At 33.9% G+C, this 13,860-nt stretch overlaps 1 protein-coding gene and 2 long non-coding RNA genes across 3 annotated transcripts; 1 reads left to right on the top strand and 2 right to left on the bottom strand.

Annotated features, from left to right (window-relative positions):
* Positions 1-4,475: 4,475 nt before the first annotated feature.
* On the bottom strand, positions 4,476-5,561 carry LOC104703920 (uncharacterized). The gene is made up of 2 exons (XR_015560963.1): positions 5,199-5,561; positions 4,476-4,945 (listed from the first exon to the last, which is right to left on the bottom strand). It is a non-coding gene; the product is annotated as an uncharacterized LOC104703920 (long non-coding RNA).
* Positions 5,562-6,841: 1,280 nt separating this feature from the next.
* Positions 6,842-7,794, bottom strand: LOC104703919 (uncharacterized). Its single transcript, XR_015560811.1, has 2 exons — positions 7,227-7,794; positions 6,842-7,004 (listed from the first exon to the last, which is right to left on the bottom strand). It is a non-coding gene; the product is annotated as an uncharacterized LOC104703919 (long non-coding RNA).
* A 458-nt stretch (positions 7,795-8,252) lies between these two features.
* LOC104703918 (lysophospholipid acyltransferase 2) lies at positions 8,253-10,951 on the top strand. The gene is made up of 8 exons (XM_010420010.3): positions 8,253-8,953; positions 9,042-9,097; positions 9,318-9,538; positions 9,656-10,064; positions 10,158-10,243; positions 10,330-10,393; positions 10,496-10,614; positions 10,684-10,951. The coding sequence occupies exons 1-8, from the start codon at positions 8,649-8,651 to the stop codon at positions 10,819-10,821; spliced, it is 1,398 nt and encodes a 465-aa protein (XP_010418312.1). The 5' UTR covers positions 8,253-8,648; the 3' UTR covers positions 10,822-10,951.
* The last annotated feature ends 2,909 nt before the right edge of the window (positions 10,952-13,860 follow it).

Here is a 13,860-nt window from a genome sequence, read left to right as displayed (position 1 = left end):
GTGAATGATATGCTCTCAAGGTTTTCAAAAAACTTGGAAAACACAAAACATTTTGTTGGATTGATCGCTATGGTGTGTGTCTTGCACACTACAAGAAAACATGCCATTTGCGACGACTGTTTGTGACTGGTTGTTTAGTCGCAAATATTTGCGACGGTTTTGCGACTATTTTAATATCGATTAACGACCATACAAAATACGGAAGTAAAACCGTCGCAAATTTACGACGAAACAATAAAGTCACAAAAACGTCTCACCTTTGCGACCGAATATATACTCTTTTGTAACTGATATTATTTCGTCGCAAAACAAGATGCATTTTGTGACTACTTTGCAACTGCAATTTTGGTACGTGAGAGCCGTCGCAAATAAGTCGCAAAATAGAGACTTATTTGCAACGACTTTTTGGAGTATCATTTAGTAGCAAAGTCGTCGCTGCATGTCGGCAAAAAACGTTGAGAATGTGGAAGATATTGTACTCAACCTTTGCGACTACATTGAAAACAGTCGCAAAAGAGTCGCACCATGTCGGCAAAAAATGTGCTTAAAGAGTGTTAGGTGAACTGAAATTTTGTGACTCTTTCTATAATAGTCGCAAAACAGTGGCAAAATTTCTCTTATATATATGCCACCACTTCTTCTTTCATTTAAGAAACAAAAAAACGGGAGAAAGAAACAAAAAAAAACGTGAGAAAGAGAAAAAAAAAATCGAGAGGAAGAAAAAAAAAAAGAGAGAAAAAAAAAAAAATAATAATGTGGAACAATCCTTCAAGAGCATGGATGTACAATCAGATCAATCCGTTCACTAATCATATCTCATCGGATTATTCGGCGGGTGTGGAAGAGTTCATCGATTTTGCCTGTAGCCATGCACAAAATATCAGAGGTAGGTTTTACTGCCCTTGTGTAGTATGTCACAATTCGATCTCTCCTTCTCTCTCAATCTCTCAATCCTCTATCACTTTCTCTTTAAATCTTTTTCTTCTTCTCTCTCTCTCTCTCAATCGTCGATCTGATGCCTCCTAAGACCAAGGTTGCTTCCAGAGGTCGCGGTGGCAGAACCACCAACGGTGTCCGAATCTTCAATTCTAGCAGATCCTCTTCTCATTCGTCGAACCCTTCTGAACGCACAGACTCTGCGACACAGTCTGCAACCCATTCACATCAAAGCCGTCCTTCACAGTTTCCCCCGACAAATCCAGCGCCAATAAGTAGTCCATTGCCGACTACAGATCCACCGTCGAGGACAAATCAACCGTCGAGGACAAACCAACCGTCGAGTAGTCATCCACCGTCGAGGACAAACCAACCGTCGAGTAGTCATCCACCGTCGAGGACAAATCAACCGTCGAGTAGTCATCCACCGCGGAGGATACTTACACCGCCTCTGATTCCTCAACAAGCGCCTCTTCCTGTTCCTCACCCTCAACCGCCTCCGATTCCTCAACAAGCGCCTCTTCCTGTTCCTCACCCTCAACCGCAACCCGAGCTTGTTCCAGAGGGAGATAACGGCGACGAAGCAAACGAGGAAGAACAAAACCCTAATCAAAATGTCGATCACTACCAAGATCTGTTAGATGGTTTGCTAGCTCTTCCAGGCCGAGAACATCTACCACTCCTGTCTCAGCATCCTATCCCTGGAGTCGAAACTCTATGGTATAAAAACTCTCTCCTCTTGTAATTTTTCTTTAAGTATACTCGGTATGTCACATAGAATCTTAAAAACATGAATGTGTTCAATAGTTTGATATTTAAGTATACTCGGTAACACTCTCTCCTCTTGCGGTAATAGGTTCACTAATCGGTTGTTTGTTGTTTGTTGTTGTTTGATGTTCAGTAAACGGTTGTTATTAGATATTCAATAGTTTCAATAGGTTATTGGTTCATATTTTCAAGTAGACTTACTCAGTTAATGTAACAGGTTTAACCGGCACAAAGGAAAGCTTTCTCGAGTCATTGCTGGAATCTTAAGGAGAAAGTTTGATGGGTCTTACTACAGTTGGAAGGTTACTCCACAACACATTCAAGAGCGATACTTCAGGACATTTGCGGTAAGTCAAATTATAGTTTTGACAATGCTTTAAACACTTAACTCTATATAAATGAATTGGTCAATTTGCTAACTTAAATGTTTTGTGTTATTGTAGCGGAAGTATAATTGGGATATCGGGATTACTGAGCTTGTTAAAGAAGGTTTCTTGAAGATAGCAAAGAGCAGGATGAAAGGCATTGTCAGTCAAGTTAGGAGGAGTGGTGTACAACCACCATGGATTGGTGATAAAGTATGGCCTATTATGTGCGAATATTGGAACACTCCTGATGCCATGGAGAGGAGTGAGAATGCTTCTCATTGCAGAAACTCGGACCGTGGAGGCCTTGGAGTGCACAAACACTTAGCTGGTCAGAAATCATATGTACAAATTCATCAAGAAATGGTAACACTTCTCTTTCCATCCACTTCACCTCAAAGTTTTTCTAATGTTTTCATAATTTAATGCTCTCACGGCCACTTAAGCTCCTAATGTTTTTCTAAAATTTTCATAATTTAATGTGTTTCACTATCATTGTAGGAGGAAGAGCTGGGGCGTCCTGTATCACTGGTCGAAGTGTTTCTTAAAACACACACTCGGCCAGATGGATCATTTGTGGATCAAAAAGCCAAACAAGTTGCTGAGACCTATGAGAAGACCATAGAAGACAGACAAACTGACACGGACAATGATGGTCCAGATGGTTCAGAGAGTTCAACACATCGAACTCTTTCCCTTGAAGAAAGAAATGAGATCTTCCTTGAGGTAATTCGTTTGTCTTTTGTGTGTGATTTTTCTTTGTCAATTTTGGTTTCTTAATGTGAATGATGATTGATGTTTATTCTTAGATTAACAGTCTCCTGGTTTTCTTAAATTTGTTTAATGAGCTATGCTTAGGAACCTAGAATATTTGATGTTGATTCTGCATTTGGTTATCTGGTTTGTGCTGATTAGCGAATGTTTATCTTTTGGTTTAGTGTACTCAAACAGATAACAGAGGTAACCCATTTGGCCTTGGATCACTTGTTGAGACACTAAGGAAAAGAAAAAGGAAAGAGAGCTATGCGAGCTCTTCTGCAGCAACTCTTGCGGAGCTTCAAGATCAACTTCGGCGCAAGATATCTGAACATGAGTCTGAGAATGCACGACGTGATCAGGAACACCGAGAGTCTCAAGCTGTGATCAACAAGCTTGTCCTCTTCATCTCTGAAAAAATTCCTGAATACTCAGCTTTTACGGTTCCTCCTCCTGCAGCCACCCAACTAGCTATCGCGCCTACAACCACTGCACAACTCATCGATGGAGGCACCACACCACCCTCTAGTCCAGCTGCACAAACCCCTACCTCTAATACTTCTTCCAACTAAACTTCTAATTCCCCTTTTCTTTATGTATGAACTTGCTTTGAATATTGTTTCTTGGATGTTTAGGATGATCTTTTTGTTTTGGATTATAAGTTTGCTTGTGTGGTAGTTTCAATCATCATTCCTTTTGATTATTAGCATTTGAAATTTCCAAATTAATCACAATTAGGATTGCTAAAACGTTTCTGATTTGTGACTAAACCAATTAATAAATGTGACTCTTTTGTGACTATACCAATTCAAATAATGTAATTATTTTGTGACTAAACGAATTCAAATAATGTGACTATTTTGTGACTAACCCAATTCACAAAATGTGACTATTTTGTGACTAAACCAATTCACAAAATAGTGGCAGAATAGTTACTAAAAACGAACTCCTTAGCGACTACAAAAACAGTCTTAACATAGTCGCAATAATAAACGACTAATTTGCGACTCAACTGCTACTAAACTAAAACAGACTTTGCAACCCTTTTGGGACTAATAGGTCGTCCTTAATCCATCGCTAAACCCAGACTCTACCGTTAATCGCAATACGGTCGTAAACATACGACTGTTATATGTAGTCACAAAACTGTCCCTAAGTAGACTTCGTTGCAGTTTAGTCGGAAATGTACAACTACCAATTATAGTCACAGTATCGTCGCAAATATACGACTATAAAAAAGAGTCTGTAATCCGTCGCAAATAAACGACCATGTTGCGACCAACATATTTTGCGACCGTTTTTTTGCGACCATCAAAAAGAGTCGCGAAGTAATCGCAAAACCCTTATTTGCGACTAAAAAGCGACTATAGTAGGAATGGCAAATGGCATGTTTTCTTGTAGTGGCAAGTCACAATATATATATATATATATATATATTTACGGTTTCGCCTACAACATTTTGTTTAGCGAGGTGGTTTTGGTACCAAAATCATTGCATTATACGTTTTCCAATAAATATTTTCTACGTACTTTGTTGCGTTTTCTAGTTTTTTGTATAGTAAATTAATCGAAAACTTTATAATTTATGTAGTGATACACTAAATTTGTGAGATCTACGATGTGTTCTATTGTTTAAAGAAAATATCAATGTTTATTAAATCTCATATATTTATTACATCTCACAAAAAACATTATGAGAAGATACATCTGATGAGAAATTAATTAACAAAATCAAAACATACAGTACTAAGAGCCAAACACTCATTTGCTTTTTAAGAGCACCCACAACGGTGGTCTCTTAACCAGAAACTCTTATTAAAAACCAATAATACAATATAAAAAAAGAAGGAAAGAGACTGTCGTTCAAACTCTTCAAACTAGAGATGTTTTCGAATTTTTTTAAATTTGTCAGCTTCTTATTAATTAATAACAAATAACAAATAAAAATTAATTAAATATTAAAATAATAATTTTATTTTTTAAGAGACGGTGGAGAGACTCTCCATTGTGGATGGCCTAATTAGTTATTTAGGCATGCACATCATTGCTTGTGTTCTTCCTTTTGCATGTCTCACTGTTCACACAATCGTTCAAGCATGAGCCTAACTTGTACCGATCCTCTGTTGTCATCGCAAAATTCCCAAAAAAAAAATAATCGTTAGATTCAAAAAATGATGGGTTTAGTTAAATATTGAATAGATAAATATTACGTATATATATATATATATATATATATTAAGTTTTCGTGTTTGAAAAGATAATTTATTAGATTCACAACCACAACGTATGAGCTAGACATTTAAACCGTTCAAGAAAAGGAGTAAGCTAGTTTATACACATAGATCAATCCATAATTAAGTAATATTTACTTACTTAAGTTTTTGTCACGGTGGCACTGATAAATCATACAATCAAGAATACAAAATGCTTCTTCTGTGGTTCGCTTTGGTGAAGCTGCATGAGATACTGAATAAACATCAGAATCTGGTGAAGGAGAAGGAGACTTTGAATAAACATCAAAATCTAGTGAAGGAGAAGGAGAGTGATGATGATGATGATTTGCGTGAACCAGAATGTTCTCCATTCCCATTAGTACCATCATCACCATCATTAACATGGCTACACTCTTTGTGTTCATCATTTTTTTTTTCCTCAGAGACTTAAGAGTTAATTAAGAAGCTGGGTTAAAGAGAAAGATTTGATTATGGTAAAACCAAAAAAAAAAAAAAAAAAAAAGAAGAAGAGAAAGATTGATTTATATATACGCAGTGAGGATGAGACTATTTACTATTTAGGATCAAGACTATTTACTATTTACTATTTTGTAACTAAGAATGGAGAAAAATTCATATGGCATCTTATATTTAGTCATGCAGACATTAAACCTCTCATCCATTGATTGAATTTCCTTTTTTCTAGAAAAAATACCAAAGACTAACAATCTTTAAACACCAAATAAGAAAAAAGAAAAAAAAAAAACCCTTCTTTTAATTAATTTTTTTATTGAGAAAAATGAATGAAAAAAAAAATTCATCCCATTCCACCCTATTCTAATTTTCCCCACTAAACATATATATAAAACAATTAGCTCAACTAAAAAAAAGAGATGAACAAATTGAAGAGGAAATACCCTTTAACAAAAAAAAAAAAAAAAAAAAAAAAAAAAAAACAAATTGAAGAGGAATGAAAACCATTATTACTGTCAATTTATTCCAGTAACATTTGTTAATCTTTATTTCCTTTAATAACTATACCATTTGCATTATATATTTTCGACGAAAAAAAAATAATGCTGTTTAAAAATAAAAACTGTGAAAAAGAATTCACACAAATCTTTGTACGTACACGCAACATTTTAATAAACAGTTTTTAGCAGAGCTCTCAACTGTCTCTTGGTTTATGCGATTTTAACAAAATGATGAAACTTGGTTTTACTTTTAAGCGGACCATATATATTTATTTTGTTGGATCATGATCGTTATGGTGTGCGTGCCTCGCAATGTTTGGACATTTTGTTAGGTGGGCGTGGTTTTTGTGACAATTGGGAGCTACCTAGAGAAAAAACATTGCGTTACATTTTCTAATAACTAATTATATGAATTCTTCTTTGTTGCATTTTCTAGTTTTTCAAAAAAAAAGAGTAAATTAATCAAAACTTTAAACTTATTTGGTGATACATTAAATTTGTTGAGATCTATACGATGCTCTTGTTTAATAAAGAATATATCAATAGTTATTACTCTATCTGTCTTATAAAGATTGATGTTTTGGAATATTTTTTTGTCCCACAAAAATCAATGTTTTGTAAACTTCAAGAAGTGATCATTGAAAATATTTAAAATTTTGAATTGTTATTGGTTTAAAATTAAATAATATCTCTTTAGTCAAAGAAAAATATATATCTAAACTCAATAATCATTGTTTTCTTAAAATGAATAAAATTTTTTAAACATCAATTTTTTATAGACATAGGGAGTACTTATTATTATATATCCCTTATATTTTTATTATACATCTCACTCACGAAAACATTATGAAATGATAGTACTTTAGTAATTTTAGTCATGCAAACAATCATTTGCTCTTTAGTAATTTAGACATATATATCATCGCTTTTGTTGTTCCTTTTGCATTGCTCCGAACATTCTTTAATGCATGAGCCGAACTTGTCCCAGTCGTCTGTTGTCATAGCAAATTTCCAATTTTAATATGAAATATATAATAATATTCAATTTTCGTGTTTGAAAATATATTTTATTAGATTCACAACTACAACTTGTAATATCAATGGTTTAACACAAAAACATACGTATGAGCCAAACATTTAAACTGTTCAAATGATTAAGTTAGTTAATACACATTGATCAATCCATAATTAATATGTAAGAGTAACCAACTTACTTGAGTTTATGCCTAGGAGAAAGCATTGATGAATAGAACAACCAAGTACGCAATATGTTTCTTTTCCGGCTGAATCGGGTGAAGGAGAAGGAGAGTCAGAATCTGGTGAAGGAGAAGGAGAAGGGGAGTCAGAATCTGGTGAAGGAGATGGAGAAGGAGAATGATGATGATGATGACGAGCACATGTGCCAGAAAACTCACATAGTACCATCAACACCATCATCAACATGGCTACACTCTTCGTATTCATCATTTCTTTTTTCTTTTCTTAAAGACTTATCTTTAGTAATTGCATGTACAAGATTTTTGTGTGTGGATTGTAAATGTTTGATGTTTGATTGCTTGGTTTATGTGTGTTTATATAGGGAGATGTGTGTGAGTTTGTAGATGGAGATAAGAATTATCAAGGTAAAATGTCAAATTATAGTTTAAGATTTTAGGTGATATGCTACATGTATATATATAGAATAATATTTAATTACACAGATATGGTCTACTATGATATAATTAGATTGTAAATTTATGTTTGCTTAAATTATTTCTAGTGATGATTTGAGATGTATTATGAATTTTCTATACAAAATATTTTACTCAATCATGTAGTCTTAATATTTTACAGATATTCATCAAAATAACATGAATTTGAGTTATATTATGAACTAATATTAAAATTCCTAAATATTGAGCTTTGGCATTTCTAAAACAATAAGAAATAAACCAATCTTTATTTAATTGGTTATAATATTTGTAAATAATATTTTATAGTTTTAAAATTTTAATGTCTATTTTTTTCAACAAAATATTCATGTTATTAGTTCAAATAACCAACTCCTTATAACACTTGTAATTCAAATGTAAATTGACAATTTGGTCATTCCAGAAAAAAAAAAAGACAACCAAAGTTATTAAATATGGAGGTGCTCGAATTATGGGTAACTAAAAAGAATTGATGTTATTTGATAACTGAATAATTATATTTTTTTTGAAACATTATAAAACATAAATACAGTACTACTCAATTTTCTTGTAACTTTTTTTAACTACATAAGTTTTATCAATTTGTAATCATTGTAAACTTGTTTATTCAGCACAAAAATTCTCAATTGTAAAATGTATATTGTGGGTAAGATCATAAATGAGATCGACCTACAAGATAAGGTGTTTTTGTTTTTCGATATATCCAAGAACAATAGAACATTGTTATAGTTATAAACATTGAATGAAGAAAAAAAAACATCGAGGGTATTATCGTAACTTCACATATACCTTTTCGTCAACAAGATCGAAACCAAAACCCCCACACGAACTACAAAAAAAGATTCGATTTGATTCATATGTTCTCGTCATCGTCGTCGTCGTCGTCGTCTTCGTCATAGCTCAGTCCGAGTTTGACACACCAAAATCCAAAATCTTCACTTCACCATGGGATCGCTCGACATGGATTCCATGGCCGCCTCGATCGGCGTCTCCGTCGCAGTCCTCCGTTTCCTCCTCTGTTTCGTCGCGACGATCCCAGTCTCCTTCTTATGGCGATTCGTACCGAGTCGACTCGGTAAACACATCTACGCAGCTGCGTCTGGTGCTTTCCTCTCTTATCTCTCCTTTGGCTTCTCCTCGAATCTCCACTTCCTTGTCCCGATGACGATTGGTTACGCTTCAATGGCGATTCATCGACCCTTGTCTGGATTCATCACTTTCTTCCTCGGTTTCACTTATCTCATTGGCTGGTAAAAAGTTTGAAACTTTAAAGCTTTTGGTTTTCTAAATCTTGCTCCTTTTTATGATAAAGTAAGTTTAGTTTATGTATGTATGTAGTCATGTGTTTTATATGAGTGGAGATGCTTGGAAAGAAGGAGGAATTGACTCTACTGGTAACTCTCTTTTTTCCTCAATTTGATTCCAATTTTGTAGGTTTTGAAGGTTTCTTTAGCTGAGTGTGAAACTATTAGGGTGTTGTTTAAAGTTTGAATCTTTGTGGAAGAACCATATTCAATTCAGATTTTGATTACAGTTTTTGGAATCTTTGATTTTGTAATAATGGTGGAAACTAGAAGCTGAAAGTTTTGGTTGTGATGAATGTGTGTATGTTAGGAGCTTTGATGGTGTTAACGCTGAAAGTGATTTCTTGTTCGATAAATTACAACGATGGAGTGTTGAAAGAAGAAGGTCTACGTGAGGCTCAGAGGAAAAACCGTTTGATTGGGATGCCTTCTCTTATTGAGTACTTTGGTTATTGCCTTTGTTGTGGAAGCCATTTCGCTGGCCCGGTTTTCGAAATGAAAGATTATCTTGAATGGACTGAAGGGAAAGGAGTAAGCTTTTTTTTCTTTCTCTCTCTCTCTCTCTCTCTCTCTCTCTCTCTCTCATTCCTTATCGAAAAAGTGCGGTTCTTGATTAATCGAGTCTGTTTGTTTGTGTGTGGATTTCAGATTTGGGCTGTTTCTGAAAAAGGGAAGCGACCATCACCTTATGGAGCAATGATTCGAGCTATATTTCAAGCTGCCATTTGTATGGCTTTATATCTCTACTTAGTTCCTCAGTTTCCGCTAACCCGGTTCACAGAACCAGTGTACCAAGAATGGGGATTCTGGAAGAGATTTGGTTACCAATACATGGCGGGTTTCACTGCTCGTTGGAAGTATTACTTCATATGGTCTATTTCAGAGGCTTCCATTATTATCTCCGGTTTGGGTTTCAGTGGTTGGGCTGATGAAACGCAAACAAAGGCGAAATGGGACCGTGCCAAGAATGTTGATATTTTGGGGGTTGAGCTTGCCAAGAGTGCGGTTCAGATTCCTCTTTACTGGAACATACAAGTCAGCACGTGGCTCCGTCACTGTGAGTAATAATAGTGCCATATGAGGAGATCGTAGAGATTGTCATATTTGTGTATTATAAGCCTTTTAACCGTTTGTGTGCTTTTTGATGCAGATGTATATGAGAGAATTGTGAAACCAGGGAAGAAAGCAGGTTTCTTCCAGTTGCTAGCTACGCAAACCGTCAGTGCTGTCTGGCATGTTAGTGCTCTTTCTTTTTGTTCATAAAGATCCATTCTTTTTGTGCCAAAGAAAGTAATCAAAACCTCTACTTGTTCGTTTTGCAGGGACTGTATCCTGGATACATTATATTCTTTGTGCAATCTGCATTGATGATCGACGGTTCGAAAGGTACGATACTCTCTGCCTTCATCTTTCATTAATGTTCAGTTCTGTTTTGGTTCAGTTCGGTAGCTTGTTATCTAAAAAAGCTTCTTCTTTTGCTTTGAACAGCTATTTACCGATGGCAACAAGCAATCCCTCCGAAAATGGCAACGCTGAGAAACGTTTTGGTTCTCATCAATTTCCTCTACACAGTAGTGGTTCTCAATTACTCATCAGTCGGATTCATGGTAACCAAACAAAACTCTTCCCTCAGTTTTTTCCAACAGTTCTCTCATTCTTTTGTGTGTAACTTTCAGGTTTTAAGCTTACACGAAACAATCATTGCCTTCAAGAGTGTATATTACATTGGAACAGTTATACCTGTCGTTGTGCTTCTTCTCAGCTATTTAGTTCCTGTGAAGCCTCTAAGACCAAAGACGAGAAAAGAAGAATAATGTTGTCTTTTAAAAACAGCAAGTTTTTTTTTTTTTTTTCCTTGGTTTTGTTCTTCTTTCTTACCGTCTATGTATAACAGGAGAAATTAAAATCTGATTTAATTCTTCTCTTCCCAATTTTTGACCAAAACTCTGATTTGTTTTCCTCGAAATTTGAATTATGTTTCTTTATTAAACCAAAATGGTAGCAAATATCGACTTGCAAGGCACTACAATATGTTCACTCATAAACCTATAGGATAGAATCATCAAGTGATAGACCAAGCAGTCGTAAGTTGGAAAGCAGACAAACTTCCGAATACTTCCTAAAGAATTGCAATGCTAAAATATCAACAGTTATGTTCATCTTGACTTATTTATAACTTGATTCTTTTTAATTCTCCTGTATCTTGCAGTTATGAACTCCCATAATTCTTTTTAATTCTCCTGTATCTTGCAGTTATGAACTTCCATAATTCTTTTTAATTCTCCTGTATCTTGCAGTTATGAACTTCCATATGCCTTCTTCTAGTTACATATAAAATCAAGTCACATTAAATATATGGTCGAGAACTTACTTGTATATGTGTACAAAGTGAATCACATTACTAACTTCTTGTAACAAAAACTATCTTCCATTTTATAGAATAGTTTTTGGGTTCTTTGGTCGGTCACCAAATTATTTGACATGTTTAGCTAATTTGAACACAGAAAAGTGTGCGTATATGATTAGGTGCCATCCGCTAGGACTCATCTAACAGGTTTTAGAACATATATATTGGTGTGATTTAATCAAATTATAAATCATATCATATCTACACTCAAAACTACATAACATTATGGTCTTTTTTTTTTTGAAAAAGATAACATTATGGTGTTCCGAATGATATAATACATCAATGAGCATTGGTTGGATATCATTAATCCAAAATAAGATCGAACCATTAGTAAACTAAATAAAATTCATGAGTGATTAATTTAACTGCATGGAAAAGTTATAATGAGATATGAACAACCAACAAAGAAGAAAAGAGAGACCGTGTCGGCCATATGCAACACCACTTTTCTTTCTTTAACTTTTAGTCAACAAAGCCATAACAATTTAATATTAGCAATTATCGATTTTATTGTTCTTTTGTTGCTGACAAAATAATTGTTTCAAAGTTTTCTGCTCGTTCAAAGAATCAAAGTCCATGCTAATAAATCGAAATTTCGGCTATAACTTTTTATACAGTCAATCGAATGAGCTCGAAAAAGGAAAAAAAAAAAAAAAATCTAACATTTTTCTGTCATGTATAAGACGAAAAAGAAAGTGGGATTTTAAAGTTTCGAATAATTACTTCGTACGTAAAAAGACAAAAAGGTACAAAACGACTGTATTTTTAAAGTAGTCAAGATCAACAAACATATATCGGTCATTTGAAACTAGATAGTTAGAAATTTGGAATATTTGTAATTTAAATGAACGTGTCATGCGGTAGGACTAGGCGTTTGGGTATCCATTCAGGTTTGGGATCAGATTTTTTGGGTTTAGGAATGTAAACCCATTCAAGTATTTTATATATACTCTTTAAGTTATCTCTTCCAACTAGTACTATGTTATACCATTCTACTAGAATTCTTATATGGTCATGGTAGCCGGTTTCGTCTTTCAAAACGCCTTTTCTTTTTTTGATCCCTCTTAATCTTCAAACTACATTCATACTTATAGAGCTTACATCATGATACTCATGAAGTCATATCGGCACGTCCCATCCCATCATTAAAATACTTTTTCTAGGTAAAGTACTAAATCATAAACACTAACTATTTCCCGTACGTAAGATGAAACTTGAAAGGATCCCCAGATGAGGCTGGCACGAGAGATCAATTCCTCGGAGGGTTCTTCCTTGTCTACAACATGTCAAAAGCTAAGTTATTGATACATGATGAACGAAATTTACTTTCCCCTCAAACCATTTGTATTTTGTATTGGAAACAATTCAACTTTAATGTTTTTGTTTTTTTTGCTACTTCTTCATATATTCCATTATTTAACTATTTGTCGTATATATAGTTCATAATAATAACTGGAAGTACAAATTTATAGTAATCTACTAAATTTGTTCCAATAGGGTGTGTAATGATGAAACCCGTGAGCCTAGGGAGAGACAAACTAGCAAAACCCACTTGCCAACAAGTTCTTAGCAAACCAGAAATTAAATCACATATTGTGGAATGTCAATTTGATTTGATTACTATCTTGTAGAAATTATAATTTTTAAATAGACTCGATACTAGATTCAATGTATTATTCACAGATTTGATGTAATAATTTTCTTTTTCTATTTAAAAGAGAACCAACTTTTACGTCAACGATGACTTGGATCTTAGAATTTAGGTAAGTACGGACGGAAACAAATAAAATTGGCTACACAAATTGTCACCTTTTCATGTCGACTTCACCAATATTCACACTCAACCAATAAATCAACCAGAAGAAATTTCTATAGACTCTATAACAATCTCGTACATAAAGCACAATGTACACATACATAAAACAACAAACTATATATAGCCAACTATTTTTCAAAATAATATCACCACAAACAAACAATAGCAAAATTAAAATTACATATTCATAGATTCTCTTATCTCCCATCAATTCATATATAGAATAAGAACTTATATTACGTCCAATGATTTAATTTACAATATAGAAAGATGTAATTATTAGTCATATGGTAAAAGTCCTGTTTTAGAAATCGCTAGGCGCTAGTCGGGCGGTCGGCGTGAAACTAACGCCTAGCGAGAAAATCGGAAATTAAATGGAGATTAATCGGGGACTAGTTTTTGGGTTATGTTATTAAATTAATAGTAAATTAAAAAAAAAATATAGTACTAAATATATGTATAATTATGTTTATGTGAAAAGAAAATATTAAATAAAATATAAAGCTATAGTATTGTCTTTAAAATTATGGTAAAAACATAAAAACATAATATTAAGAAAAAAATAATGATTTTAGTTACAAGTTTGTACATTAGTTATTGTAAAACATCATAAACTCTTAATTTAAA

This window comes from Camelina sativa, chromosome 7 (assembly GCF_030686135.1).
Source record: "Camelina sativa cultivar CO46 ecotype springtype chromosome 7, ASM3068613v1".
NCBI classification, from domain to species: domain Eukaryota; kingdom Viridiplantae; phylum Streptophyta; class Magnoliopsida; order Brassicales; family Brassicaceae; genus Camelina; species Camelina sativa.
This window is presented reverse-complemented; position numbering and strand designations above follow the sequence as displayed.

Bases quoted from the DNA above. Each gene is read 5' to 3' on its own strand.
- LOC104703918 (XM_010420010.3), top strand. From the start codon at position 8,649: ATGGGATCGCTCGACATGGATTCCATGGCCGCCTCGATCGGCGTCTCC. The intron at 8,954-9,041 runs GTAAAAAGTTTG...GTATGTATGTAG, and splicing joins TTCACTTATCTCATTGGCTG to TCATGTGTTTTATATGAGTG. The intron at 10,394-10,495 runs GTACGATACTCT...TGCTTTGAACAG, and splicing joins GATGATCGACGGTTCGAAAG to CTATTTACCGATGGCAACAA.